At 41.3% G+C, this 26,964-nt stretch overlaps 1 protein-coding gene across 5 annotated transcripts in view; it reads left to right on the top strand.

Annotated features, from left to right (window-relative positions):
* Window positions 1-26,964, top strand: part of COL11A1 (collagen type XI alpha 1 chain) — a 257,732-nt gene that overhangs the window by 134,558 nt on the left and 96,210 nt on the right. For all 5 annotated transcript variants that reach the window (XM_063940097.1, XM_063940094.1, XM_063940098.1 and 2 more), the window contains 9 exons: window positions 1,908-1,961; window positions 2,499-2,543; window positions 6,506-6,559; window positions 7,448-7,492; window positions 8,531-8,584; window positions 11,060-11,104; window positions 17,047-17,100; window positions 21,680-21,724; window positions 26,397-26,450. In XM_063940097.1, coding sequence (XP_063796167.1) covers window positions 1,908-1,961; window positions 2,499-2,543; window positions 6,506-6,559; window positions 7,448-7,492; window positions 8,531-8,584; window positions 11,060-11,104; window positions 17,047-17,100; window positions 21,680-21,724; window positions 26,397-26,450 — 450 coding nt within the window. The remainder of the gene's footprint in view (window positions 1-1,907; window positions 1,962-2,498; window positions 2,544-6,505; window positions 6,560-7,447; window positions 7,493-8,530; window positions 8,585-11,059; window positions 11,105-17,046; window positions 17,101-21,679; window positions 21,725-26,396; window positions 26,451-26,964) is intronic.

Below are 26,964 nucleotides of genomic sequence, written 5' to 3'. Positions count from 1 at the left end.
AAAAGAAATTACCTGCTTGTTGCCAGGGGTTTCATGCACTTGGTTCCATGCACAGTGCCAGGATGTCATGCTCGTTGCCAGGGGTTTCATGCACTGGGTGTCATGCTCGTTGCTAGTGGGTAGTGCTTGTTGCTAGGGCCGTGCTCCCAGTGCCACATATGCTCCCAGTGCCAGATATTCCCCCACAGTGCCAGGTATATGCACCCAGTGCCAGATATTCTCCCACAGTGCCAGATATTCCCCCCCAGTGCCAGGTATATGCCCCCAGTGCCAGGTACATGCCCCCCCAGTGCCAGTTATATGCCCCCAGTGCCAGGTATATGCCCCCAGTGCCAGATATTCCCCCCCAGTGCCTGCTTCCCCCCCAGTGCCAGGTATATGCCCCCAGTGCCGGGTATATGCCCCCCCAGTGCCAGATATTCTCCCACAGTGCCAGATATTCCCCCCCAGTGCCAGGTATATGCCCCCAGTGCCAGATATTCCCCCCCAGTGCCAGGTATATGCCCCCAGTGCCGGGTATATGCCCCCCCAGTGCCAGATATTCTCCCACAGTGCCAGATATTCCCCCCCAGTGCCAGGTATATGCCCCCAGTGCCAGGTATATGCCCCCAGTGCCAGGTACATGCTCCCCCAGTGCCAGTTATATGCTCCCAGTGCCAGGTATATGCCCCCCCAGTGCCAGATATTCTCCCACAGTGCCAGATATTCCCCCCCAGTGCCAGGTATATGCCCCCAGTGCCAGGTATATGCCCCCAGTGCCAGGTACATGCTCCCCCAGTGCCAGTTATATGCTCCCAGTGCCAGGTATATGCCCCCCCAGTGCCAGATATTCTCCCACAGTGCCAGATATTCCCCCCCAGTGCCAGGTATATGCCCCCCCAGTGCAAGGTATATGTCCCCAGTGCCAGGTATATGTCCCCAGTGCCAGATCTGTCCCCAGTGCCTGGTATATGTCCCCAGTGCCAGATCTGTCCCCCCAGTGCCAGGTATATGTCCCCAGTGCCAGATCTGTCCCCCCAGTGCCAGGTATATGTCCCCAGTGCCAGATCTGTCCCCCCAGTGCCAGGTATATGTCCCCAGTGCCAGATCTGTCCCCCCAGTGCCAGGTATATGTCCCCAGTGCCAGATCTGTCCCCCCAGTGCCTGCTCCCCCGGTCCCCCCTCCCCCCCCTATGTGTTGGAGGGACACGAGCGCATCGCGCGTCTCTCCTGTGTCCCTCCTGGCTCTCCCCCGCTGGTCTAATGAAGCATGTGCCGTTCGTGAGCCAATCAGAGCTCACGAACGGCACATGATTCCTTAGAGCGGCCGGGGGAGAGCCAGGAGGGACACAGAGAGACGCGCGATGCGCTCGTGTCCCTCCAACACATAGGGGGGGGCCGGGGGAGCAGGGGAGCAGCAAGGAGGGAGAGGAGAACGCAGATTGACATGCGGACTCTCGTCCGCATGTCAATCTGTTCTAAATGCCGGCCGGCGGCTGTGGGCCCCTGAGTGCGGCGGGGCCCCAGTGCAATGCACTGCCTGCCCCGCCAGTAGTTCCGCCCCTGACTCACACATAGCCTGTAGCTCACTTTGGGGGGGTCATTCCGACCTGATCGCACGCTGCTGTTTTTCGCAGCGCAGCGATCAGGTCACTACTGCGTCATTACTGCGCACGCGTTTGCAAAAAACTGCTTTAGTGCGATAAACTTGGAATGACCCCCTTTGTCAGGTCTGCTGGGAAATAGGATACATGAGAGTGCTGGCCCAAGGTTTAGTGATGGCACAGTTCAATCTATTACTACTTGTAACTATCTATGATTAGATCTATCGCTTTGTTTTTCTTTATAATAGGGTTTGTAAAATGAATTGCACCAAATCTAGTAATAAAATGAAAATAAGTTACTGAATTTGTCTTTGATTCTTATAGGGTGAACGAGGATTGCTGGGGCCAAGAGGTTCTCCTGGTCCTCCAGGACAACATGTATGTAAATGATGATTGCTACTTTATCAGAATCTAAAACTTATGTATACTCTTAAGACTTAATATATATTTGTCTAATTCAAAATAACATTAATTGTAATATCATTTGTTGCAGATAGCTCAAGGTCAGGTTTATAAATATTTCTGCCAATATTAAAAATATTATTTGCATATATTTGATATTCTTCAGTGCATTATAACACAAAATGGTAGGCATACTATTTATGGTGAGTTAACATAGTACACCTGACTACTGATAATTCTCTCCTAAATAAATATATTAATATATTATTGTATAATCTACCTGAGAGCTACTTACATGCAGTAAAATATGTCTTCTATCATGGACAGTCATATATATATATATATATATATATATATCGGTGTGTGTGTGTTTGTATGTATAGCCACGGTGTCCTCTTTATGTCATTAAAGCTGATTCAGTGATTCAAATATATAAAACATCCCTGTCTTTAAAATTCTCATTAGGTAGTAATATTTAACAATTGTCATGACATGTGATTTCTTGTTTGTCAGGGTGTTGCTGGTGTGGATGGGCCCCCAGGACCCAAAGGCAACTTGGTGAGTATATTATATTTACATATTCTTTTTAAGTATTGTAGTTTTTCTGTACTTTAAAAATTCTGCAAATAAAGGTACAAGTCTATGCGCCAGATTCAGTTATTAGCGGTTAATTACTGCAGGCTAATTGATCTGCCCATGCTATTCAATTATAGCCCATGACAGCCAGTCATCAGCCTGCAACCAGAAATTAATATGGATTTATGCACGAGCCTGAGGAGGCTAAAACAGAAATCTTTATGCCATGACTCTGTTAACCCAAAGTTCCAGAAAATATATCCTGGATTTGACGGTTTACCGCCAGTGGCGACTCCAGAGGTGGGGCTGCAGTGCAGTTCAAAATTCAAATAGGTGAGCCATACCAACTGCAAGTGAGTCCCTGTTGGCAGTGTTTGGGGTGGCAGTTGGTGTGACTTCCCTATTTGAATTTTGGACTATTCTTCAGCCCCATCTCTGGAACCGCCATTGGCTAACGTGCATTAGCGGGTAATATACTGTGCGAAAAAAAGGGGTTGTAATTGAATAATCCCCCAGAAGTTAAAGCCTTAGACTACCAACCTTTTTCCGGTGTGGTAAATTACCACATCAAATTGAATCTGGCCCAATATGTGAAGCTGTGTACTAATTGATACAGGGTAAGGATATATCTTCTGTTAGGGGCAGATGTACTAAGCCTTGCAGAGTGATAAAGTGGAGAGAGATCAACTACCAACTGTAATATTTCTAACACAGCCTGTAACATGGCAGTTAGGAGCTGATTGGCTGGAAGTTTATCTCCCTCCACTCTCCAAGGCTTAGTACTGTACATCTTATCTCCCCCTTAGAATAATGAAAAATTACATTATATTAATAGAAAAGCCTTTATTCCAGTACGGGTACTTTTCTGTTGCCATCCTGAGATAGTCATATTGGTCAGAAGACATCTCCTATGCATATGAGTTTTCCTATGCACATTCCTCTCAGAACAGAGCCTGGTAAACAGCAGCATGGCTTATGCACATTTGGTGATTGTTCCATAGTCAGCCCATATGTTTGTTTTTACTATATTCACTCCTGAACAATTTGTTGTTCTGATTACCAAGGCAAAATATACTAAGAATCATGTTTGGCTTCTAAACCAAACAGCTGGACATAGCTGGCAATTTAAAAGCTCAAATTCACAAATTTACTAAAGAGCATTTTTGAGCGTCTATTTTGAACTGATTGGTTTCGGGCGCTTGCAATTTTAGGGGGTAATTCAGATCTGATGGTAGATGTGCTGCAATCATTTACTCTGACATGCGGGAGGATGCACAGCACAGGGCTAGTCCGCCCCGCATGTCAGGCCCTACCCCCCTTCATAGGTGCAAAAGCATCGCACGGTGGCGATGCTTTTGCACCTGGCGAGTAGCTCCATGCCAGTGCAACTCCTGTATGTTGGCAGGCCACTACCCACCATGTCCCGGGTCGCAGGCGGCTGCATGTGACATCACGCAGCCACCATGGTCCGCCCCCCCCCTGTGATCCGGACATGCCTGCATTGTCCAGACCACGCCTCACCAATGGCGCTCCAATCCCGTTGGCACGCCCACTCCCGCCACGCGACAGCCGAGCAGAGGCGATCGCATCCCAGAGATGCTGTTAGCATCTCACTGGGCTCACGGGGTGTTCACGCACAGTGTGCCCGCTGCGCGAGTGCACATCACATATAGTGACTCAGACTAGCGGCAGCGATCCAGTCTGAATTAGGCCCTTAGTCATATTCCACCTTTACAATAGAATCTGCTGATAGATAAAAATATGAATCCGCTGACAATCTGCAGTGCACAGATCTGATGAAGAAAATATAAAATACACGCACACTGATGTTGTAGTCTGTTAATGAAAAAAAGAAAGAAATCCATATTGACTAACCTACTGTATGGATAGGGTCCTATTCCTTCCATACAGTAGTCCATACAGTAGGTCTTCTTAAAGCCAAAAAACACATGACCCATGCGCACAAAAGGGGTCATTCCGAGTTGATCGTAGCTGTGCTAAATTTAGCGCAGCTACGATCAGGTACTCAGACATGCAGCGGGGATGCACAGCACAGGGCTAGTCCGCCCTGCATGTCAATGCCGCCCCACCCACCCACCCACAGAAATGCAAAAGCATCGCACAGCGGCGATGCTTTTGCATTTCAGGAGTAACTCCCGGCCAGCGCAACTCCTGCGGCTGGCCAGGAGAATGTCCTCGCTGCCCGGGTTGCAGCGGCTGCGTGTGACGTCATGCAGCCGTCGCGGCCCGCCTCCCCGATGGTCCGGCCACGCCTGCATTGGCCGGACCACGCCCACCTAAACGGCAGCATAATGCCGCCGTCCAGCCCCCTCCCGCCCAGCGACCGCCTCTGCCTGTCAATCAGGCAGAGGCAATCGCTACAATACAACGGCCTTCAGCTGCCCAGCATGCGCCGTTGCACTGCGGCGCCAGTGCATGCGCAGAGCCGACCCAATCAATGCACAGCGGTAAACTGCAGCGAGCAATCGGGTCGGAATGACCCCCAAAGGCAGCACTGTAGCCTCTGTATAGTTCTTGCAGGAAACAATGTCATTCCTGGTCCCCAGCAACAGAATGAATGAGGAAAGTGCTGAATGGCTAAGAGCATAGGAACCGGAGCTCGCAGCCAATCAGCACATTCCCCAGTGCTTTAGACAAACCTTCCACTCACAGGCAAGTCTATTTCATTCTTCTATTATGATGTGATTTTGATTGATTTTACAAACACTATAGAAAGGATACAATGTTTGCTCCAATGGTGTGGTGCTATCTATTGGCATGTTAGGTCGTGTTTGACATGCAATTTCCCATTAATTTTGCCTTTAGTAAATCTCTGATTAGCAAAATCGGTGGGGAGTCACAGAAAGCAATCAAATCGACCAAAAACAATCTTTGTTACATGTTCTTCCCAGTCTCACAGCTATTTCCTAAGTAGAGGATCTGTGATGTAACCGATTATCCCAAAAGCATCAGTTAATCTCCATAGGAGAGGTCCTGTATAAATCTACCTCTCCAATGATTCAGTTTTGCCCTCCAGCATCCACAGAATGCTGGTGCAAAGTGACATGATCCCTGTTTTGCACCTGCACAAGGCAGTAAGGTAAACAGTCTACAACATTTCGCATTGCGCAAGCGCAAGATAGTAGGAGGATCATGAGCTAAAAGAAGTGAGAGGTTTTCCTGTATTGCTTATAAGATTCAAAAACACGTATGCCTAGTACAATATGAGGAGCATCCATAAGCAAATATAATGCTATCCTGAGATGGCATTAAGTTTTTCTTTTTTGCTGCTTCATAAATTGATGCAGTGTGCCTTTACACAGTGCCTGGATACATTAAAAAAAAGGTACACTGGAGAAATCAGTGATTCAACATTTTTTAATACTGTATTTGATAAATGTTGAGATGCATTAGAAAAGGGTTATGTATATTTAATAAATAAGCCCCTAAATGAGGCTCTATGCTATCATTATACAACCAACCAACTTTGAAATAATGAACAAACCAGGATGCTTAATTTTCAATATTTCTGAACTATTTGCAGTTATCTTAAGATTTCAATTTAGTGTATTTTGCATTTGATTCTACATATTTACTGTACGTGCAATGAATAACAAATCTATTATTATATTATGATAGAAGTTGTTTGAAACCATACTTATAGGTGAGGGAAGATCTAGGGAGCCAGTAGGAGGGGGAATTGGCATGTTAAGGCCAATTCCTGCTGGGCAGTAACCTTATTCATCACTCACTGGTGGCATGGGTGGATAGATCAATGGGATACGGGAGGTGGTCTACTCTCCAGAAGGACACCCTTAAATTCAGAAATCTCCTGAACTTTCCATGAAAATGTGAAAGTTTGCCACATTGTCATGTTGGAATGTAAATCGTGGAAATAAGTCATATACCATTATTCATCTATACACTTCATATGTACATTTTAGGGTCCTCAAGGTGAACCTGGCCCATCAGGTCAACAAGGAATTCCAGGACCACAAGTGAGTATAATATAACTACTATCACTATGACAATTATTTTAGTAGTAGCCAGATGAGACAGTTAATTCTCATTAAAATACATTATTTATGATATGTTGCACTTTGAGCAAAAGATCTGGCACTTAAAAAATTAACTTAAATTTAGACTTGAATATCTGGATTGACAAAACTATTGAGAATAGACCAGGCCCAAAAGGCAGCAAGGTGTAACCTTTATCTAGACACAAATTAGAAGGGTTCGGCTTCAACAAAATGGCAGCCCTCACTTTGGTGACCAGTTGTATTTTTGTGAAAGAGCTGTCTTAGTTATCTCTATATTAATGCACCTTAGAGGTAGATGCTTTATATTTTAATGATTCCATCCATTATTTCACTGTTTTTTTTTTAAAGTGATAATATGATGGAATTTGTGCATCATATGGTGATCATATAGGGATAATTGCAAATGCAGTGTCAGTAACCACTCAGCCATCATACAGTACATGAGACTCTTATTTGAGCCTGCAATATTTATGGAGTATATTCAGGCACATTTATGTACTAATAGTGTCAGAGGAAAAAAAATCTACCTTTATCTGAAAACTAGGAATAGACAGGATTTATTTTAGGAGTTGTATATAATATTCTACCCTCTTCAATGAGCATTGTTGAAAATAGTTCCATGTAGAAGCCTTTGCTTAGCATGAAGCTCTCTCCCAACAAGAGAGCACCTTCACTACATTCAGGTTTTAGAGTGTGGAGAATAATGAGGGATTGTGCATCTGACTCCTGGCTGCAGAGTGTGGTTCAGGAATGCTGCACAGTGTGGCAATGTTATGAAGTGCAGGTCTGTTCCCAGCTCACAGTGATGAATGAGATGCTGAGATATAATGTTTTCGTTCTCTGCAGGGTCTTCCCGGCCCACAAGGCCCCATCGGTCCCCCTGGCGAGAAGGTAAGGTCTCACATGATTACTTACATTGTTTTAAAGACTAGTCTATTTCCAATTTTTTGTTTGAAAATAAATATATGTAGGATATAGGCAGAATATTAGACCATAAATGTAAGGAAAATGATGTATCATGTAGGCTACAATAGCTGTATGTCCCTTCTAACCATGTGAACAATGATCATATAACATTGCTACATTAAACTGTATGGAAAAGCAGACATCTGGTTCAATTGTCTGAGCTGTAGAATATTTATGAAAGTAGCATTTACATAGTGGCATATAGGATGGGAAGGATGTAACCTTTGTAAAACTACCCATACAATTATGTCTGAAATGTAGAAACTGTGACCGGAACTATATTATCTAATTTATTTGATGTAATTTCTTCTGACAAAGGTAATTGTTCTTAGAACAGGCACAAATCACAAAGTACATTTAAATATACACTTTTACAAATGTTGCATAGTTTAGTGATAATTAAATACAATGGCTACTCATATAACTGGTAAGGGTTCAGAGAAGTGTGAATAAGTGCATGAATATGTGTCTTATGCGTTGCTCTTTTCAATTGTAATACAAAAGTCATATGTAAAGGTTATAAAAACCATTTCCTTGTTCAAAAATGTCAGTGTGCATTTTCTTAATAAATGCCTTTCACATGTAAGGTCATCACAGGGTACCCAGGCACAGCATTGCTCCTGATTAGGGGGGATTTTTGTGATTGATTGCTATGAAATAAAGGATGCACCGTACTACATCTAAAACAATAAAAATTATATAAATAAGAAGCCTACATTTGATAGTGTAGCAAAGTCCTCAGTAGTCATTTCCACCCTTTACAGTGCATCAGAGCAGCATCTTATCTGTATATAGCTGCATGAGTTTCCTAGTAAAATTATATGTTTGAGAGAGGAAACTGTGATACATTATATTACAAGTTCTAATCAGCATTTCATTGTGTCTTGTTCTTCATTGTTTAGACTGTTGTTTATATCCTTATTATACAGTCAATAAGTAATATCTGTCCTCTTGTGTGTTTAGGGTCCACACGGAAAGCCTGGTCTGCCTGGATTACCTGGATCTGATGGACCACCAGTGAGTAGACCAAAAGCAGATGTTATTGTTGAACAAACAATAGATTACATATAGGTAGCATGTACAGTATAACACACAAATATACAACATATCATAATCAATAAGTCATGAAAGGCTTATAACAGAATAATCACCGATAATGCATATATATATATATATATATATATATATATAAAAATGTTTTTATAGATCAGTGCGCTTATCCGACAATCGGGAATCCCCTCTAAGGGTCAGTCATTAGTTGTTTAAAAATCTCAAAACTGTCACAGTCCTCAGTAAATTCCATATATATATACAGGTTGAGTATCCCATATCCATATATTCCGAAATACGGACTTTTTTGAGTGAGAGTGATATAGTGAAACCTTTGTTTTTTGATGTCTCAATGTACACAAACTTTGTTTAATACACAAAGTTATTAAAAATATTGTATTAAATGACCTTCAGGCTGTGTGTATAAGGTGTATATGAAACATAAATGAATTGTGTGAATGTACACACACTTTGTTTAATGCACAAAGTTATAAAAAGTATTGGCTAAAATGACCTTCAGGCTGTGTGTATAAGGTGTATATGTAACATAAATGCATTATGTGCTTAGATTTAGGTCCCATCACCATGATATCTTATTATGGTATGCAATTATTCCAAAATACGGAAAAATCCGATATCCAAAGTACCTCTGGTCCCAAGCATTTTGGATAAGGGAGACTCAACCTGTATATATATATATATATATATATATATATATATATATAAAATTTTGAAGTAATGTTCGTGGTAAACTACAGTATATTTCACTTTGTTTATACAAAGATCATTATAGCACATATAAACGTATAGTAATACAACAAATTCAGTGACTGTAGAGATGAATGCTTCAAGCTACCTGTAATTCAGTTGAGCATTACTAATGTGTAATTTCCTCAATCATTTAGAGTAGAACCTTGATTATCCTGAATATTAACCATGGTACAGATTAGCTCAGCAGCTAAAATATTTTTCCTTGTCTAATTCTCCCTGGTACATTATAAATAATGTAGTATGAATAAATACTGTATAGTAGCCCACGCTAAGCTATGCGTGGTCATTTTTGGCACGCACCCCTAAGTATTTGACATTCCGCTTTGGCTACACAGAATGAACAATGTCTACATTAACAGCTAAATATATTACAGTAGGTACTGTACATGTATTTTAGGATTTACCATGATTTAGATTATCCATGCAACATCTTTCCTCTTTTACCCATTATAAATGGGTTCTACTGTATTATATTTGCGTAGCTGTATTTAAGTTGATGCTATTAATGTAGTATTTTTTAGATCAATATAATTGTTTAATAAATACAAATATGATATGAAATATAAAAGGCTTATGCTATTCCTCATCTCTATTGGGGGGGATTCAAGTGTTTTGCGCATCAGCGGCCACTAGATGGCACCTGACAGAGCAATTCAAGTGTTGCTTCATTCAGGCGTGCACAGCCGCCGGCGCTGACAGTATTGTTATGTTGATCCGTAATTTTGATGGTCTGGGGACTAGTTTGTATAACATATGTGTTTAGACACATCTTAGGTCGACAGTCATTAGGTCGACCATTGAAGGTCGACATGCATTAGGTTGACATGGTCAATAGGTCGACATGTACTAGGTCGACAGGTCAAAAAGTCGACATGAGTTTTTCACCTTTTTTATTTTTTGGATTTTTTCATACTTAACGATCCGCGTGGACTACGATTGGACCGGTAACCTGTGCCGAGCAAAGCGAGGCACCTTGCCCGAAGCTGCGAGGTGACACAGTGCACCAATTGGGGTTCCCCGTCACTTTACGAAGAAAACGACGCCAAAAACAGTCAAAAACCCCACGTCGACATTTTGACCTGCCGACTTAGTACATGTCGACCTAATGACCATGTCGACCTATTGTCCCTGTCGACCTAATGACTGTCGACCTAAGTTGTGTCTATCCAACGACCCATACCCCTTTAGTGAGATACGTTTCTGTAAAATTACCATATTTTCACCATTGTGCTGTGCTTTAGTTTTAGTGCCAGTCACTAATCAAATGACAAAAAGCAAAAAGAAGCAGAAATTCATTAATGTTTTACTGACCTTTTGTGAATCAAGCCCAATTAGCTCCCTTTGTATCTGTTCTTTAAGCGATAAACACAAACAATCTAAGAAACATTTCTGTAATATAATTTGAATCTTAAAGTGTCTGCTGTAATTCATTTTTGTAATTTTCTATTTTCCTCTATTCCTCGTAAAAAGTCCCTTTGGAGAGATAAATGTGCCGAGCACTGAACTGGAGATACTGCACTTTCTGTTGATTCAATGCTCTGCAATATTCGAACATCATTTTACTACTGTGTATAATATAAATCTTTAACTTTATTGCTTGTTTTATGGTGAGAAAAGTGACGATGGGACACATTCATTTTAACAGATCTTTATTTTTCTCTTGTATTTTAGGGGCACCCTGGTAAAGAAGGACAATCTGGAGAAAAAGGAGCATCAGTAAGTTTTCTTTTTACCAACGATACCAAAAAGTATTTTTTAATTTATTTTTTTATATGCAGTGAGCTGTGCATATAACAGCAGTAATGCAGCAGTTTTGGCACAGCCACTACTGCGTAATGATGCTAATGATGCAGCCAATGGGATGTATATTGAGACGCTCACTGGCTGCTTGCCTTATCTGCCATGGTGTGCACAAATGTGCGCTGCTGAGCAGACACCAGCCATAGCATTGGCTTTCTGAGCAAACCTGTGGTTGCTGTGAATATCCACTAGTATTTGGCTGCTGATGCAAGAGGAACTGCTATTTTTGATGCAGTCCCTGACACGCACACCAACTCGAGCCACCCGCTCTGTCACCGCCCAGGTTTGCTTATCAGATGGATCTTCATACAGTTCCGGTCTGCATCCACCAGAACTGACCATTAAGACACATGCGCAGTGTATCTCAGATGCATGCGCAGAGGTAAAACATTGAGTGCTTGCACCCAATGTTTTACTTGCATTGACTGCTGAATTGGACCCGTAGTCCAGTGACATTCCCAGAAGACTTATCTACTGAGGCACTGCAAATAAAACATAAAGAGAACACTTGTTTTAAAATAATCACACAGTAGAAAATGTTTAGTGTCTTGAAGCATCAATGAAGCTCCCTCTCATAGTGCATGGTACCATGCTATAGTCTCTCTGTAATGTTTTAAAGTATTCCCATAACTATATGTGATAATGTTGCAGGATTGCCACACACAAACACGCCGCTGATGGTTCCCAGTGTTTAAACATGAATGTTTTGCACCCGATTATTTAGTGCCATTGATGTTTAAACCATCAGTAAAGTCAATGGTGCCTTTTTGAGTTAGGCGTAAGCAAGTTTCTCCTGGAATAAACCATCTTACAATGAACAGTAATGGGTGTAAATGCATTTATTTTTTACATGCAAAGAAAATTCTGGCTGCTTTTGCATGTAGTGAACACCATTCTCAACCATAAATCTCTCTGCACATATTACATCTGCACTACCTCATGGTTTGTACCAAGGTGCAAAATGCTCCTTTTATGTGCTTACTCCTAACTCTCTTAATAAAACCCATGGTAATATATTTATTGATCCAAATCAGTGATTTGGGCTAAGTGACAGTTTAAAAGAATCATTATTTTAGGAAGATTTATTAGCGTTGACTTATATAGCACCAGTATATTCTGTTGCACTTTACAATCCAGACCTCACACAGTAAATAACGTCAAAACCAGATGTTATGTTGATGAAATTAGCACAACACTTAAATAGCTGTTCTCCTAGTCATCATTGACCTCTGTTATAAGGATGGCATGCTGAAGCACCAGATGCATAGAAAATGCAGACGGAGCCATAATGGCAAAAAAGTGCCTTAGTATGACACTACTCCTGCACAGGTTTGTCATGATGTTACTATGACGGAGGACACCAGGACCATGAAGAAGCTGAACCCCCTGGGCCTTGTGTCCATAGTTGGCGGCACACTTGCCCACCCCTAGAAATGGTCCTGAAAAAAACTACGATGCAGTTACAGTAGCTCTATAGTGTATACTAGGCATCCCAGATGCATTCTCCATACAGTAAGCACAAATTAGAGCACAGTAGGTAAACTAAGGGTAAGGTTTCATAAAAGTTTATCTCACCAGTAATACCTATCGTAAAGCCTAGTGTGGTTTGTAGATAAATCTCTGGAGTGCTAGGAATAATATTTGTAAAGATATTTTTGGACCAATTATACTACCTATATTTGCATGTAAATTATGTCATATGCGCAAGGGGTGAGAAGGTTGGGGCATGTATATTATATTAGTGAATAGTTTAATAAATTAGTAAGTGTGGAGGAGTCATTTAGCATGCGAGCAAGACCACTAATTAAACTATCATACAGATCAGATAGCTAAAGAAAGACAAAAGAAAAAGCTTGGAGGAATGTCCATCATACACTGTCCTCAGTACTCTATAGTGTAACTACCATGTTAGAAACAAAAAATTAGCATAGTTTATGAATTTACCTAGAAATTATAAAAATAAATATGTCTTGGAGGACTTTCGTGTCATATGTGTTACCACTTACATCATTAAATCCTGTTCATTTTTGCTGTAGACCAGTTGGCTGTGAAGCCTCACAATTGAGACTGACAAAATGGGAAATAATAATAAAAAAGGGATTCTAAGGAGAGTTTGCAGACATTGGGGGAGATGTTTGACGCCTTGGAGAAATTACCAGCCAATCAGCTTCTGTCATTTTTCAAACACAGCCTGTAGAATGGCAGAACTGAGTGGTTGGTACTTTATCTCTCTCCACTTTATATCACTCCAAGGTATCATTCATCTACCCCATTAAGTGTAAACCTTACAGATAGAACTAAGGGCCTTATTCAGGCTTGTTAGCAAACCAAAAAAGCAAGCAACTAGGCAAAACCATGTTGCACTGCAGGTAGGGAAGATGTAACATGCGCAGAGAGATTAGGGGCAGGATGTAATGAACTCTAAGTCCAGTAGCTCTACGGGATGCCGGCCGAACTCAGACGTTTTTTAAGGGGCAATCATGTACAAGACTAAACCATGACTTGTACTTGATTGCCCCTTTAAAAAAACATCCGAGTTCAGCCGGAATTCCGTACAGCTGCCGGACTCGGAGTTCATTACATCCTGCTCTAGATTTGGGTGGGGTGTGTTCAAACTGAAATCTAAATTGCAGTGTAGAAATGAAGCAGCTAGTATTTATTATGCACAGAAACAATATAACTCACCCAAATCGAAATCTCTCTGCACATGTTACATCTGCCCACCCTCCTGCAGAGCAACATGTTTTTGCCCAATTGCTAACTTTTTTTGTTTGCTAACAACTCTGAATAAACCCATAAGTATGCAAAATGAAATAGTAAAGAAACTCTATGCATCAACAATATTTAACCTCTAGTCTACCAACTGGACGTCAGTCACTGAAGAAATACACTTTAGCAAAAAACAACTACTACCATTAATAAGTTATTATAGTCTACCAAATAAATACAAGCATTTTTATTTTTTGGAAATATATATATAGTATATAACATATGTTCAGCATTTAAGCTGAAATTAATGTAATCTATGATGGTGCCATGGAATCATGATAACTGCTAGTGATTTTCTGAACGTTCTTTGACTTTGTGCAATACACTGTCTCGGACTCCAGGTGGTGCTGTGTCACTCTGCTGTCAGTACACATATACACTGACCTAGCTTGACTTGTGGCTGTAATTTACTTTGCAAGAAGAACAGTCATATTTTGTAATAGGAGATCACTAATGATGATTTAGTCCAATAAGTTCATATAGTTTCCTTTTGTTCCTGTGCAGATAGACCATCCCTCTTTTTTTGTTATATTCCTGGAATGTCATAGATTCTGAGCCGATATCTGAACCCTGCAAGCTTCTCATTGCTAAATTCACCATAGGACATCATGAAAGCTTTAGGGAGAAAATAAAATGAAGCAAATTGCTCTACATTTACCTTTTTCTTATTATGATAATATTTTATACAGATTTTGTTTAGTTAACAGGCAGATATGAGGTGTGGCTATTAAATAAAGAAACTGTGCTTGTAAACAATAAACAATACTGCACAAGTTAAAAGGGTTTGGGGGAACATTGACCTTGGACTATACCAAAATGGTTTTACGAGTGTCACTCCTCTCGCACAGACAGATTGCTGTCACACAGCGTTCAAAGAAGTTTTGTTTTTCATGTGCATTGTAAAAATGCTTAGTCCAAAGATAGAGCAACGTGTTAACTTAATGCCCACTGAATCTTTCCGTACAGTATGTTAACCGAGGCTTACGAGGCAGATTGTATGTCACGTGCACATGCATTTGAGTGGTACAAAAGATCTAGTGATGATATTGAGGATGTTGAAGATGATAAACATAAACATCCTGGAGAGCTTTGCACATTAAAAAGAAACAAAAATGTGGAAATTTTTTATTTAAAATGTTTCAATCGACCATCAACTCAGCATCTGAATGATAGCAGAAATGGTAAACATCAACAGAAAATCTGTTAGGCAAGTTTTGCACCAAGAGCTTAACATGACAAAGGTTTTTGCTAATGTGGTTCCAAGGCTTCTCACTGCTGAGCAGAAATAAAATCTAAAGTGAAATTGTACAGACATTTTGGAACAACTTCAAGCGGATTCACATTTTTTAGATAAAGTTATTACCTTGGATAAAACATGGATCTTCCAGTACGATCCTGAGACAAAATGCCAGTCCATGCACTGGAAAACCACAACATCACCAAAAATGAAGAAAGTAAGTCAAAGTAAATCCAAATTGAAAGCCATGTTTGTTTCTTTGATATCAAGGTTGCTATTTTGGCATACTTGGTACCAGAAAGCACAACAGTGAATTAACATTACTACATAAAAAGTTCTATAAACTCTATGAGAAAGAATTTGAAGAAAGAGGCCAGAGTTGTGGATAAATGGATTAATCCTGCATCAGGTCAATGCAGTAGCCCACACAGCTCTCTCTGTAAAGCATTTTTGGCTGAGAAACAGATTGCAGTGCACCCTCCATATTCACCAGACCTAGCAGTGTGTGACTTCATTCTTTCCCTAAAGTTAAATCTGTACTCAAGGTAACCTGTTTTTACATTAGTTATTGAGGTAAAGTAGAAAACAATGGAGCTGTTTAGATCGCTGGCAGATAATGAGCTACAGCACAGCTTTGACCAATGGAAAATAAAAATGTAGCGGTGTGTTGATGCAGAAAGGGAGGACATAGAAGGGTAATGGAGTTAAAATGTACTTAATATAATTAAACATAAATTATAGCATCAGTCTAATTTTTTAATAGCCACACCTCATATATTTGCAGATATTTACATATTAGTTAACAGAAAAAGTTTATTTTCTTTTTCCTTGGAAGTTAACAACAAAGAAAAATTAAGATGCACAGTCTGAACACTAAGAATACTGTTAGTCAAAATTATTGTGGTAGACTCTTATAATTAGCAAGGAGTATACTGAGTTCTTGACACGTTTGCCCAAAACTGCCGGCCCATCCACCATGTCAAGGTGAACTTTATCGGATAGGTCCCTAATATGCTTAATACTAACACATTATATCAATAGATCCAGGTCTTACCTATAGTAGTGCCAAGTCTAATATGTAGACAGCAGTGTAGGAACCAGTGCTGATTAAGAAAAAAGTTAACAGATGCACAATAACCAAGTGGCTTTTCTGACAAATACTAGCAATTGCCCTTAACCTTTCAACACACTATGTAGACAAAAGTGATGTGACACTGACATCAAATAGATCAACAAGATTTTATTGAAGTCAGTACTTTGTAGGTCCACTACATGCAGTGATTACTGCAGACACCCTCTTGGCAAACTGTCCACAAGTTACTGAACAGCAGCAGGTGGTATGTTTTGCCAAGAACAATGACCAACTGCAACACTTAAGAAGATTTAGTTGGTCTAGAAAGCACCCGTCTTTCCATTTCATCCCAGAGGTTCTCAATGGGGTTAAGATTTGGAGTCTGAGCTGGTCAGTGCATCCGGGTTACCAAATGTTCTGTGTACCTGTCCAAGGTCGTCCTAAAAACATGACATCACTACACCTACGATGATCCCCTTTTCAAACTTGGTTAGCTCCTTCCGTGCCGTGCCCATTCATTAGCAAATGATGTAATCAGTGCCCTCTACCTGTATACCTTCATGAACACGTCTGCTGCAGGAGCACACTATTTCACTTGGGGAAGGGGGGAGGAATTGTCCAATCACGTTTGTCTAAGTGGTGGAATTGTTTGGGCAAGTTTACATAACGGAGAGCTCACTCTCCACCCAGCATCTAGTAATCATAGCTTTTAATGGATTTGTCTTTAGTCACTTGTCCATCTTTACTGCATGATTATCAAATATTTTGTTTTATTTCTAGGGTCCCACTGGTCCCCAAGGCCCTATTGGTTATCCTGGACCTCGTGGTGTTAAGGTATGTATGTCAACTATTACTCCCAGTGTGACAATTTATTGAAATTAGTAGGGAAGGGTATATTTCTGTAAGGGCAACATTGACTATGATAAGACCAGTGGCGTAACTACTGCCCCCGCAGTCCTCGCGGTGGCTTGGGGGCGAGGGCTGCGGGGGCGCCACTGATTTACAGCAGACTGACATGCGGACGAGCATCCGCATGTCAGTCTGCTTTCTCCTTCCCTCCGCCGCTTGTTGGAGGGACACGGAGGGTACAGCCTCTCCTGTGTCCCTCCTGCTGCATCATCTCCGGCGGCCGCGGGTCTGATAGGGAGAAGTGCCGTCCGTGAGCTCTAATTGGCTCACGAACCGGCACTTCCCCCTATTAGACCCGCGGCCGCCGGAGATGATGCAGCAGGAGGGACACAGGAGAGGCTGTACCCTCCGTGTCCCTCCAAAAAGCGGCGGCGGCGGCGGGGGGGGGGATGATATCTGGCACTGGGGGGAATATCTGGCACTGGGGGGAATAACTGGCAGGGGAGGGATATCTGGCACTGGGGCATTGTCTGGCACTGGGGGCATATATGGCACTGGGGGGGGGATATCTGGCACTGGGGCATTATCTGGCACTGGGGGGGAATATCTGGCGGGTGGGGGGTGGATGTCTGGCACTAGGGGGAATAACTGGCAGGGGGGGGATATCTGGCACTGGGGCATTATCTGGCACTGGGGGGAAATAACTGGCAGGGGGGGGATATCTGGAACTGGGGCATTATCTGGCACTGGGGGCATATATGGCACTGAGGGGGAATATCTGGCAGGGGGGGGATATCTGGCACTGGGGCATTATCTGGCACTGGGGGCATATATGACACTGGGGGGGAATAACTGGCAGGGGGGGATACCTGGCACTGGGGCATTATCTGGCACTGGGGGCATATATGACACTGGGGGGGAATAACTGGCAGGGGGGGGATATCTGGCACTGGGGCATTATCTGGCACTGGGGGCATATATGGCACTGGGGGGGAATATCTGGCAGGGGGGGGATATCTGGCACTGGGGGCATATATGGCACTGGGGGGGAATATCTGGCACTAGGGGCATATATGGCACTGGAGGGGGGGAATATCTGGCACCGGGGGCATATATGGCACTGGTGGGGGGGGATATCTGGCACTGGGGGCATATATGGCACTGGGGGGGGGGCATATCTGGCACTGGAGGCATATTTGGCACTGGGGGGGAATATATGGCACTGGGGGCATATTTGGCACTGGGGGGGAATATCTGGCACTGGGGGCATATCTGGCACTGGGGGCATATGTGGCACTGGGGGGGAATATCTGGCACTGGGGGCATATGTGGCACTGGGGGGGTATATGTGTACCTGGCACATGGGGGGGGGCTATATTTGGCACTGGGGCATGTGAGTACCTGGCACCGTGGGGGAATATCTGGCACTGGGGACATATGTGGCACTGGGAGCACAGCCCTAGCAACGAGCATGACACACAGTGCATGAAACACCTGGCAACGAGCATGACACACAGTGCATGAAACACCTGGCAACGAGCATGACACCCAGTGCATGAAACCCCTGGCAACGAGCATGACACCCTGAGCATGAAAACCCCTGGCACCGTGCATGGAACCAAGAGCATGAAACCCCTGGCATCGAGCATGACACCCAGTGAATGAAACCCCTGACAACGAGCAGGTAATTGAAAAGTAATTAGAAGCCTTACTGTAGGACTTAATGTGTAATGGGCATTACGATGTGTGGCATAATGTATCACGGACATTGCGGTGTGTGTCATAATGTGTCACAGGCATTACGGTGTATGGTATACTATATCGCGGGCATTGTGATATGTGGTATAATGTCTCAGGGTCATTGCAGTGTGTGGCATAATGTATCACGGACATTGCGGTGTGTGTCATAATGTGTCAGGCATTACGGTGTGTGGTATACTATATCACGGGCATTGTGGTATGTGGTATAATGTCTCAGGGTCATTGCAGTGTGGCATAATACATAACGGGCATTGCAATGTGTGGCATAGGGTGTAACGGGCAGGGCATTGCGGTATGTGTCACAGGCATTACGGTGTATGGTATACTATATCACAGGCATTGTGGTATAATGTATCACGGACATTGCGGTGTGTGTCATAATGTGTCACAGACATTGTATGTGCTATAATGTATCAGGGGCATTGCAGTGTGTAGCATAATGTATAACGGGCATTGCGATTCCTGTCATAATGTGTCACAGGCATTACGGTGTGTGGCATAATGTGTCACGGGCATTACGGTGTGTGGCATAATGTGTCGGGGGCATTACAGTGTGTGCATATTGTGTCGTGCATTATTGTGTGTGGAATAATGTCTAAGGGCATTGCAGTATGTGGCATAATGTATACTGGGCATTACTATAATGAGGAAAAATGACAAATAATGTAAGGGGCATGAATCAGGATTATTTTTCTTTCCTGTGGTGGCCAACGTATGGGCGTGCAGGTTGCAGAACTGGGGTATAAGGTAGTCTTTTCCTACAATGCCACGCCCCTTTATGCAAAACCACGCCCATTCCAACGAAACCACACCCCTTATTTTGCCGCGCGCGCCTTCGGCGCGCGCAGATTTATCCCTTTCTTGCTCCCAATTATGTAGCATGAAGGAGGGGGGGGGGGGGGGGGCGCCGAAGAATTTTTTGGCTTGGGGGAGAAAAATTTCTAGTTACGCCACTGGATAAGACCCAGTATATAAATTTGCATCTAATATGCCGCTGTGCACAACATGCTTATATGACTATTTGTAATATACGTAAATGTGCCCTGTGATCGCTGTCAATCTAAGATGGCATTTTTAGTGTCTGCCAAGCACCAAGTTCAAAAGTCACGTTTATGCCCTGCCTACCCTGTGACCCATAAAATTACCATGACTTTAGTATGCTTCTTCAGCTGTAATAGTATCGATATTCTACTATTCAGTTTACATTCCAATTTATTTCAAATAACATTTACTAAATATTGTACTAAATAGTTGCAACACATTTGCCAGATGTGTTTATTAAAACAATAACTTAACCTCTACATATTAGCTATAAAAAGTTAGCCTCTACCTACTCTTCCTATTGCCTAGACTGTAAAAGTAGCACCCCTTTTGCTCTTATGGTCTCTCATGTCCCCTCCCTCTAGAACATGGATGGCCAGTGTCCTCTACTGTATGTCTCATGTCTGGCCATCTCTTTTGTCCTGTGTTTATTGCTTCATGTACGTCCAATCTGTACAACCATGTTAGGCACTACAGAGTCTGTGACACCATACAAATAAACAGTGTTGATTCCATGCATTATATATTACCCCATTTGAATTCATTACGCTCCTCATTTGCTAGATCTTATATTGCCAACTTAAAATGCATCATTCCTGACAATAACACAAAGGGTGTGATGTAATGACGTCCGAGTTCGGCAACCACGCAGGATGCTAACTCGGACTTTATTTAAAGGGGCAATCTTGTACAAGGCTAAACCATGCTTGAAAATATTGCCCCTTTAAAGCAAAGTCTAAGTTCGGCCGGCATCCTGCACGGCCGCTGAACTCGGGCTTCATTACATCCCGGCCAATGTAATCATTTACATTTCCTGTCTTGACATTTGCTTTACATGTATGCTGTATGGCAGGCATGTCCAAACTGCGGCCCTCCAGCTGTTGTGAAACTACATATCCCAGCATGCCCTGACACAGTTTTGCTGTCAGAGAATGCTAAAGCTGTTTCAAGGCATGCTGGGATGTGTAGTTTCTCAACAGCTGGAGGGCCGCAGTTTGGACATGCCTGCTGTATGGTATTATTTTTGTCTAATGTTCCAAAGGTTTAAGAAAAGTAATCTAGAACACAGATAAGAATGATTTTGACATTTCTTTCTGTGAAACATTTTGCCCTATTAGGCAAAATGTTTTGTTATCTTGAAATTGTTCAATTGGGTATTTAATATGAGATTGAATCTTCGCACTTCTGAGAGTCATGTAAAGTGATAAATCGATATTCTTTTCAAATACCCCTTTTATAATTTTACAATATAAGACAACATTTGAGTTCCTTATAATAAAAAAGTGATTCAGATGTATTATTTCACGCATCAGAGAGGATAAAAATACATACACAATACACTAAATAGCAATAAGGAAGTTAGATTTCAGCCTATTGTTGCTTAATTGTGTAATAGAATTACAGTTATTGCACGAAAGTGTTTTATTGTTTCAGGTAATCAATATTTGTACTGCCCTCGTTAAGACTTTAATATTGAGCTACTTACTACAAGTTCAGAGTTTGAATCTACCAGAATCACACAAAATCAAATGAATTATTGAACTAATCGCTTTTGCTGACATCTCAGTTTGCACCTCAATGCAGTGAGCTATGCCTTAGACACAACTGAAGCAGAGAACTATATCCATTAAAATAAATTGAGAGGATAGTGGAAATTTAGATAAACCATATTACGAGGGTAATTATGTCTAGGTGTTACGTTAACATGGTTTAATTAATTTATTTTGCCATTGCTCAATACATTTCATTCTTCATCATTTAGGGAGCTGACGGTGTTCGGGGTTTGAAGGGAGGAAAAGGAGAAAAGGTACATATAATATATATATGCATTATAGTATTTTCAGCTGTGAATTGTGTTATCGCATGAGTGTGCAGATGTAATAATAATTGTGCATTATTATTGTGTAAATTGTGTTACTTCTGTATCGATGATGTTCTCTCTAGAGGATAGTAAAAACCTAAATGGAAATGATAGTATTACTGGGAAAGATGGTCACTCTATTTACCAGTTCTACGTGAGAGGTGCAGTACAATCAGTACAGTGCTATTCAGGTGAAGATTTTTCCACTTGGTTAGTGGTTCCCATACATTTTTCAATCACGGAACCCTAGCGTATCAGCATTATGTTCACAGCACCGCTAGGCCAAAAGTTTCTTATTGGGAAATACAGAAAGATATTAATTTAAGTAAATTGTGCCTGTCATCCTTAGGTTAAGTTATGCGGTAGTGCACATGCTCTCCGGCATATATGATTTGTAGGTCAAATTGACCTTCAAATAATTTGATTTGGTCCTGACCATCAACGTATGACAACCCTGCAGTTTCACATTCACTACACTAGGTGTGTTTTTGGTACATTTTTACTCAATTCACAATTAGGGGACTAAATTTCACTGTACAATTACCTATAGGAACTATAAGAAAGGATTTTAAAGGTATGGGGGTGGTCTGCTAGTTGAGTTTCACTACTGAGAGCATTCATAATCTATAAGAAAAGATTTTTATACTGCATAGTAGAACAGAGCTTTGTGAATATTGCAGGTGTTGAGAAATAAATGATATTTTGTCTGAGGTTAATACATTCTCTGCTTACTATTAGTCCAAATAATAAACTGACTGGTGAAGAGTCATACTTTCTGGACCCAGGCAGCTTTATCTAATAGGCCATCTGAACTCTTACTCACTTGTTTTAAGACACATCCATTTGAAAGTAGGATTTGATCACTTATGATTCCAGATAGATTATAAACATAATTTAGCCTTGATTTAGGCTTTGGTGTACATGTAGAAGCTCTCTCTGCTTAGTCTTGTTCTCTGGACTAAAGTAACAGTCATCCACATTGAAGAACCAATATATGTTCTGGTAAAATGATATTATGTGGGATACAATCCTATAAAACCTGTCACACATAACTACATTTTCCTCATAAATATACTCCTTGACTAAAGGTATATAAATAACTGGGCAAGATATCATCATGAAAGTATGAATATATATCACATAAATGCGAGCAGGATCTTAAGGGCTGCAGAAGCATTTAGATTTATATAATTTAATGATAAGTAATCAGAATATGTTACATGTATCCATCATTCCATTTTTACAGCTATGATTCAGCGAGTTCTGTTATGCATCAGTAATTAAGTACATTTGAGCAGTGAGAGGATTTTGTCGGCTCTGGTCAGCACTCTTGAGAATATTTTGTTATTATTTGAGGACTTTCACTGACTACTGATTACACAGGGATTGGAGGAATTTGGGGCTTTTTGCACTTCACATCCGTAATTCAAGACAAACTGCAGAGCTCTTTTTTGTTAGCTGAGCTAATAACACTTAATCCAGAGATGTGTTCTGTGCCGCTGGCAGGTGTTTCGTGTACTACTGTACTGATCCATCTACAAGTGGTCATTAGATGTGAACAAACACACCATAATCCTGCCACTGCTTCCTCTCTTTATTAGTGTTATATCTGTTCTAGGTAGCACAAGCAAGGACTTACTCTTTTAGCTGCATTATTATCTGGGACATCCAATTATAAACCCAGCCCATTAGCAGCACTTTATCATAGCACTCTGAGATATATCTTATGTCTACAAATCATCGTAAGATCACCTTTCACAGCAGATGTGGACTGAAAACATCCTCCACATAAAAACAGTCATACCAGCTAATAAGTGCTGAGAGATGAAAGAAAATAATTCATTAGCATGTATTCTGCAGTGTTTCATTAGATAAACAGACACAAGACCAAGTCACGGAGTACAGGTAGTGTAAGAGGCATCCTTCTAGCCATGAAGCGTGTTAGACTGACAAACGTAGATGACATACTCTGCTGACCTAGGTTCACTTACATTATTCTCCTGACAACTTCGCCATCTATTCTCAGGAACAAATGCTTGTTTTTAGAACAAAGCAAAATAGAAACTTTGTTGTTGCAATACACCTGCAACAGAAATGTAATTGTAGTCAAATAGTTACATTACTGTACTTTCATGATACACACCCCTAGTTGGTTTGTCCAGCATTTAAGGAAAGTGCAGGGTGGCAAATTCCTCCGAACTGTTAATCAAGCTTCTAGCTAAGGACTATTTAACAGAATCAGGACAGATGAGAGGTGAAATGATGTTAGTTTGTTGACTATAATATACACAAGAGACTGAGTATAAAATGGTATCAGTCATATTAGTGGGAAGTAATTACAGTATACCAATATACAGTAGACAGGACACTGAACAGTGCATGCTCAAGGGAAAATAACAGGAATGTATTGAAACTATGAACAAGTAGACACTTTATACATTTTTGTTTAATTATTTGCCCAGTAATATTGATAGATATACAATACAGAGAGCATCCCAGTAACTGATATATAATACAAAGAGCATCCTATTGACCAGTATACAAAACACAGGTCATCCTAGTTACCGCCATACAATATAGAGAGTATCCTAGCAACTGATATACGTTATAGAGAGCATTCTAGTGACCAATATAAAATACAGAGGGTATACTAATGACTACAATACAATGCAGAGAGCATCTGTTAAGTACAGCGCAATGTAAAGCAACGCAAGTGATGGCTGTATAATGCAGAAACTAGTACATGGTCACATACCCAGCATGTGGTTAGGCTGCATTTTACAAAAGTTTCTACCACACCTTCCACCATGGGAGGACGCACGGAATATACTCCTGGAAGTGGTTTATATATGCACTTACAGTACCTGTCCAAGATACCTGAATTCAACCACCTATTCCCTCTGCTTCAACGCATGTCATGCCTTCTTCTTCTCTCTACAACAAAAGATCACCCGATAGGTTGCACCATTTATGCCATGGAAGGCACTTACAAAGGCCCAGTTTTTCACTGTCTCTGTGTTCTTCCTCCTCTTTCATTCACTTCATCCTTCTTCCTCTCTCCTCCTTCATTCCATCTCCTCCTTCATCTTCTACATAGCCCTCTAACTTCACTATCCTTTTTCATTCTCCTCCTCCTCTCCCATCCGTCAAATTCTTTATCTACCTCCTTCTTCATCCTACTTCTATTTTTTTCTTCTCTTTCATACTTCCCTTCATTCCTCCCCTATTGTCTTTGTGTCTACTCCTTCTTTCTCCACTATTATTCACCCCCTCTATCCCCCTCCTCATTGTTTCTCCAAATGACAAAAGCAATTGGGACAGTATATACTCTTTATGTCTTGAGCTCCTCCACATGGGGCTCAGCACACACTCCTTTGATACTCAGCCTCTGTAACATGACTGAGGATTGTATGCTGAGCCCTGATTGAAGGAGTACAGCTTGGGATACCCATCAATGCATCTACCATTGATTGTCTACATCACAGGTTCTCAAACTCGGTCCTCAGGACCCCACACAGTCCATGTTTTGCAGGTCACCTGTAGATTTTTAAAATGTGACAGTTGGTGATACACAGTGCAGATGCCGGGTGACATGGAAAACGTGAACCTTGTGGGGTCCTGAGGACCGAGTTTGAGAACCACTGGTCTACATCAATGGTGCCATTGTTTACATTGATGGTAAGAAAACATCAACAGGAAAGCATTAACTGTTTCCACTATTTATTGCTATCAGTGCAGGGGCTGGAGGCTAGACTCAAGAGGTGGCAGACAAGGAACAGAAGGGGGCATGAGCTAAGCACTGTTCCCCCGGCACCTGGGGAGAAATAAAAAAAATCACTGCAGGGCTCTCTGCCATCGATGGCAAAAGAACGTTGACCATTGGTGACAAACCCTAAGCTTGATGGTCATTCCTAAGCTCAGCTAACATAGTTGCTGAGTATTGGAGCAATGCACTGCTCTGTACCAGGTATCGACTGCAGGAGGGAGTAATTTGTAATAAAGTGATTCTGGAGTCCAGGAAGTGTACCAGATCAATCAGGGCCAGATATACAGGTTGGGGCTGACCTGATCAGCCCTGGAAGTAACAAATTATTCTTAACAGTCATTAAAAAGGCAAAAAACATATCTCCATGGTGTAAAGAACTGACTCGGTAGTAGTTCCTGTCTGTGACTAGATTGCTCTACTAGGTCATGCCTGACATACACAAGGGACTTAACTGGTAGCAAAACTAAAATAAATAAATAATAAATAAAAAATGAATGGCGGCAGGCAGCAGTTCCACAAAGGACAGATGGATCATTATGATTCAAGCATGTGGTTGGGAATTCTGGGCAGCTGCAAAAAAACACCAAGCGCATTCATGATTTTAATAATGTCTCTAGGACTAGGAGTCAGCAAAAAATGGTAAAGATGGATGCAACTGTAACTTATCTGCTGTATCAATGCAACATAACCCCCATTGTAAGGTACTGTGTACAGTTATGTCTGTTGCATTTAGTATTTATGGATTTGGTTTTAGTTAAAACGTCACTTGATAATTATTGATGCCATTATTCTGATTTACCATGTATCAAAGTATAATTGAGTATAATTGATCATGATTTGGTTACATTTTAGGGAGAAGATGGATTCCCAGGATTTAAGGGTGACATGGGATTAAAAGGAGACAGGGTTAGTATTTATATTCTGATTAAATGTTTCATCGCGTTAGTGTTGCCATGACATTTCTTTGATACATTTTGCAGTCCTTACTGATACTAAAATGCGTTACATTACATATTACTTGTTGTGAATTGCTGAGAATATCCTAATCTGCAATATTGTGCAATTTTAAAACATTTCTCATTGATTTCTAAAAACACGTTTATATGAAATTTACATTGCAGTGTCAATTCATTTAGCGTGCTTTACATAATTTCATTGCAGATTCTGTTAGTTAACAGATATTAAATTTAGCATTGTATCAAAATCATACCATATGCTGCATGCACTGCAGAGATGTATAAAATTGTACAAGCCTTCACAGATTTCTGTTACCTGTCTTTTCTCATACTGTACCACGAGCTTGTGCCAAATGCTACTTTCATTTGAAATGCAATAAAATACGTAAACCTTTCACTGCTGTAAAATCCCTCATAATTACATTGTCAGAAACATCACATAATATATTTTTTTCTGAAAACTC

The sequence above is a fragment of the Pseudophryne corroboree genome, chromosome 9 (genome assembly GCF_028390025.1).
Source record: "Pseudophryne corroboree isolate aPseCor3 chromosome 9, aPseCor3.hap2, whole genome shotgun sequence".
In the NCBI taxonomy this organism is placed as follows: domain Eukaryota; kingdom Metazoa; phylum Chordata; class Amphibia; order Anura; family Myobatrachidae; genus Pseudophryne; species Pseudophryne corroboree.
The sequence above is the reverse complement of the archived record's forward strand: the minus strand, read 5'-3'. Positions and strand labels throughout refer to the sequence as shown.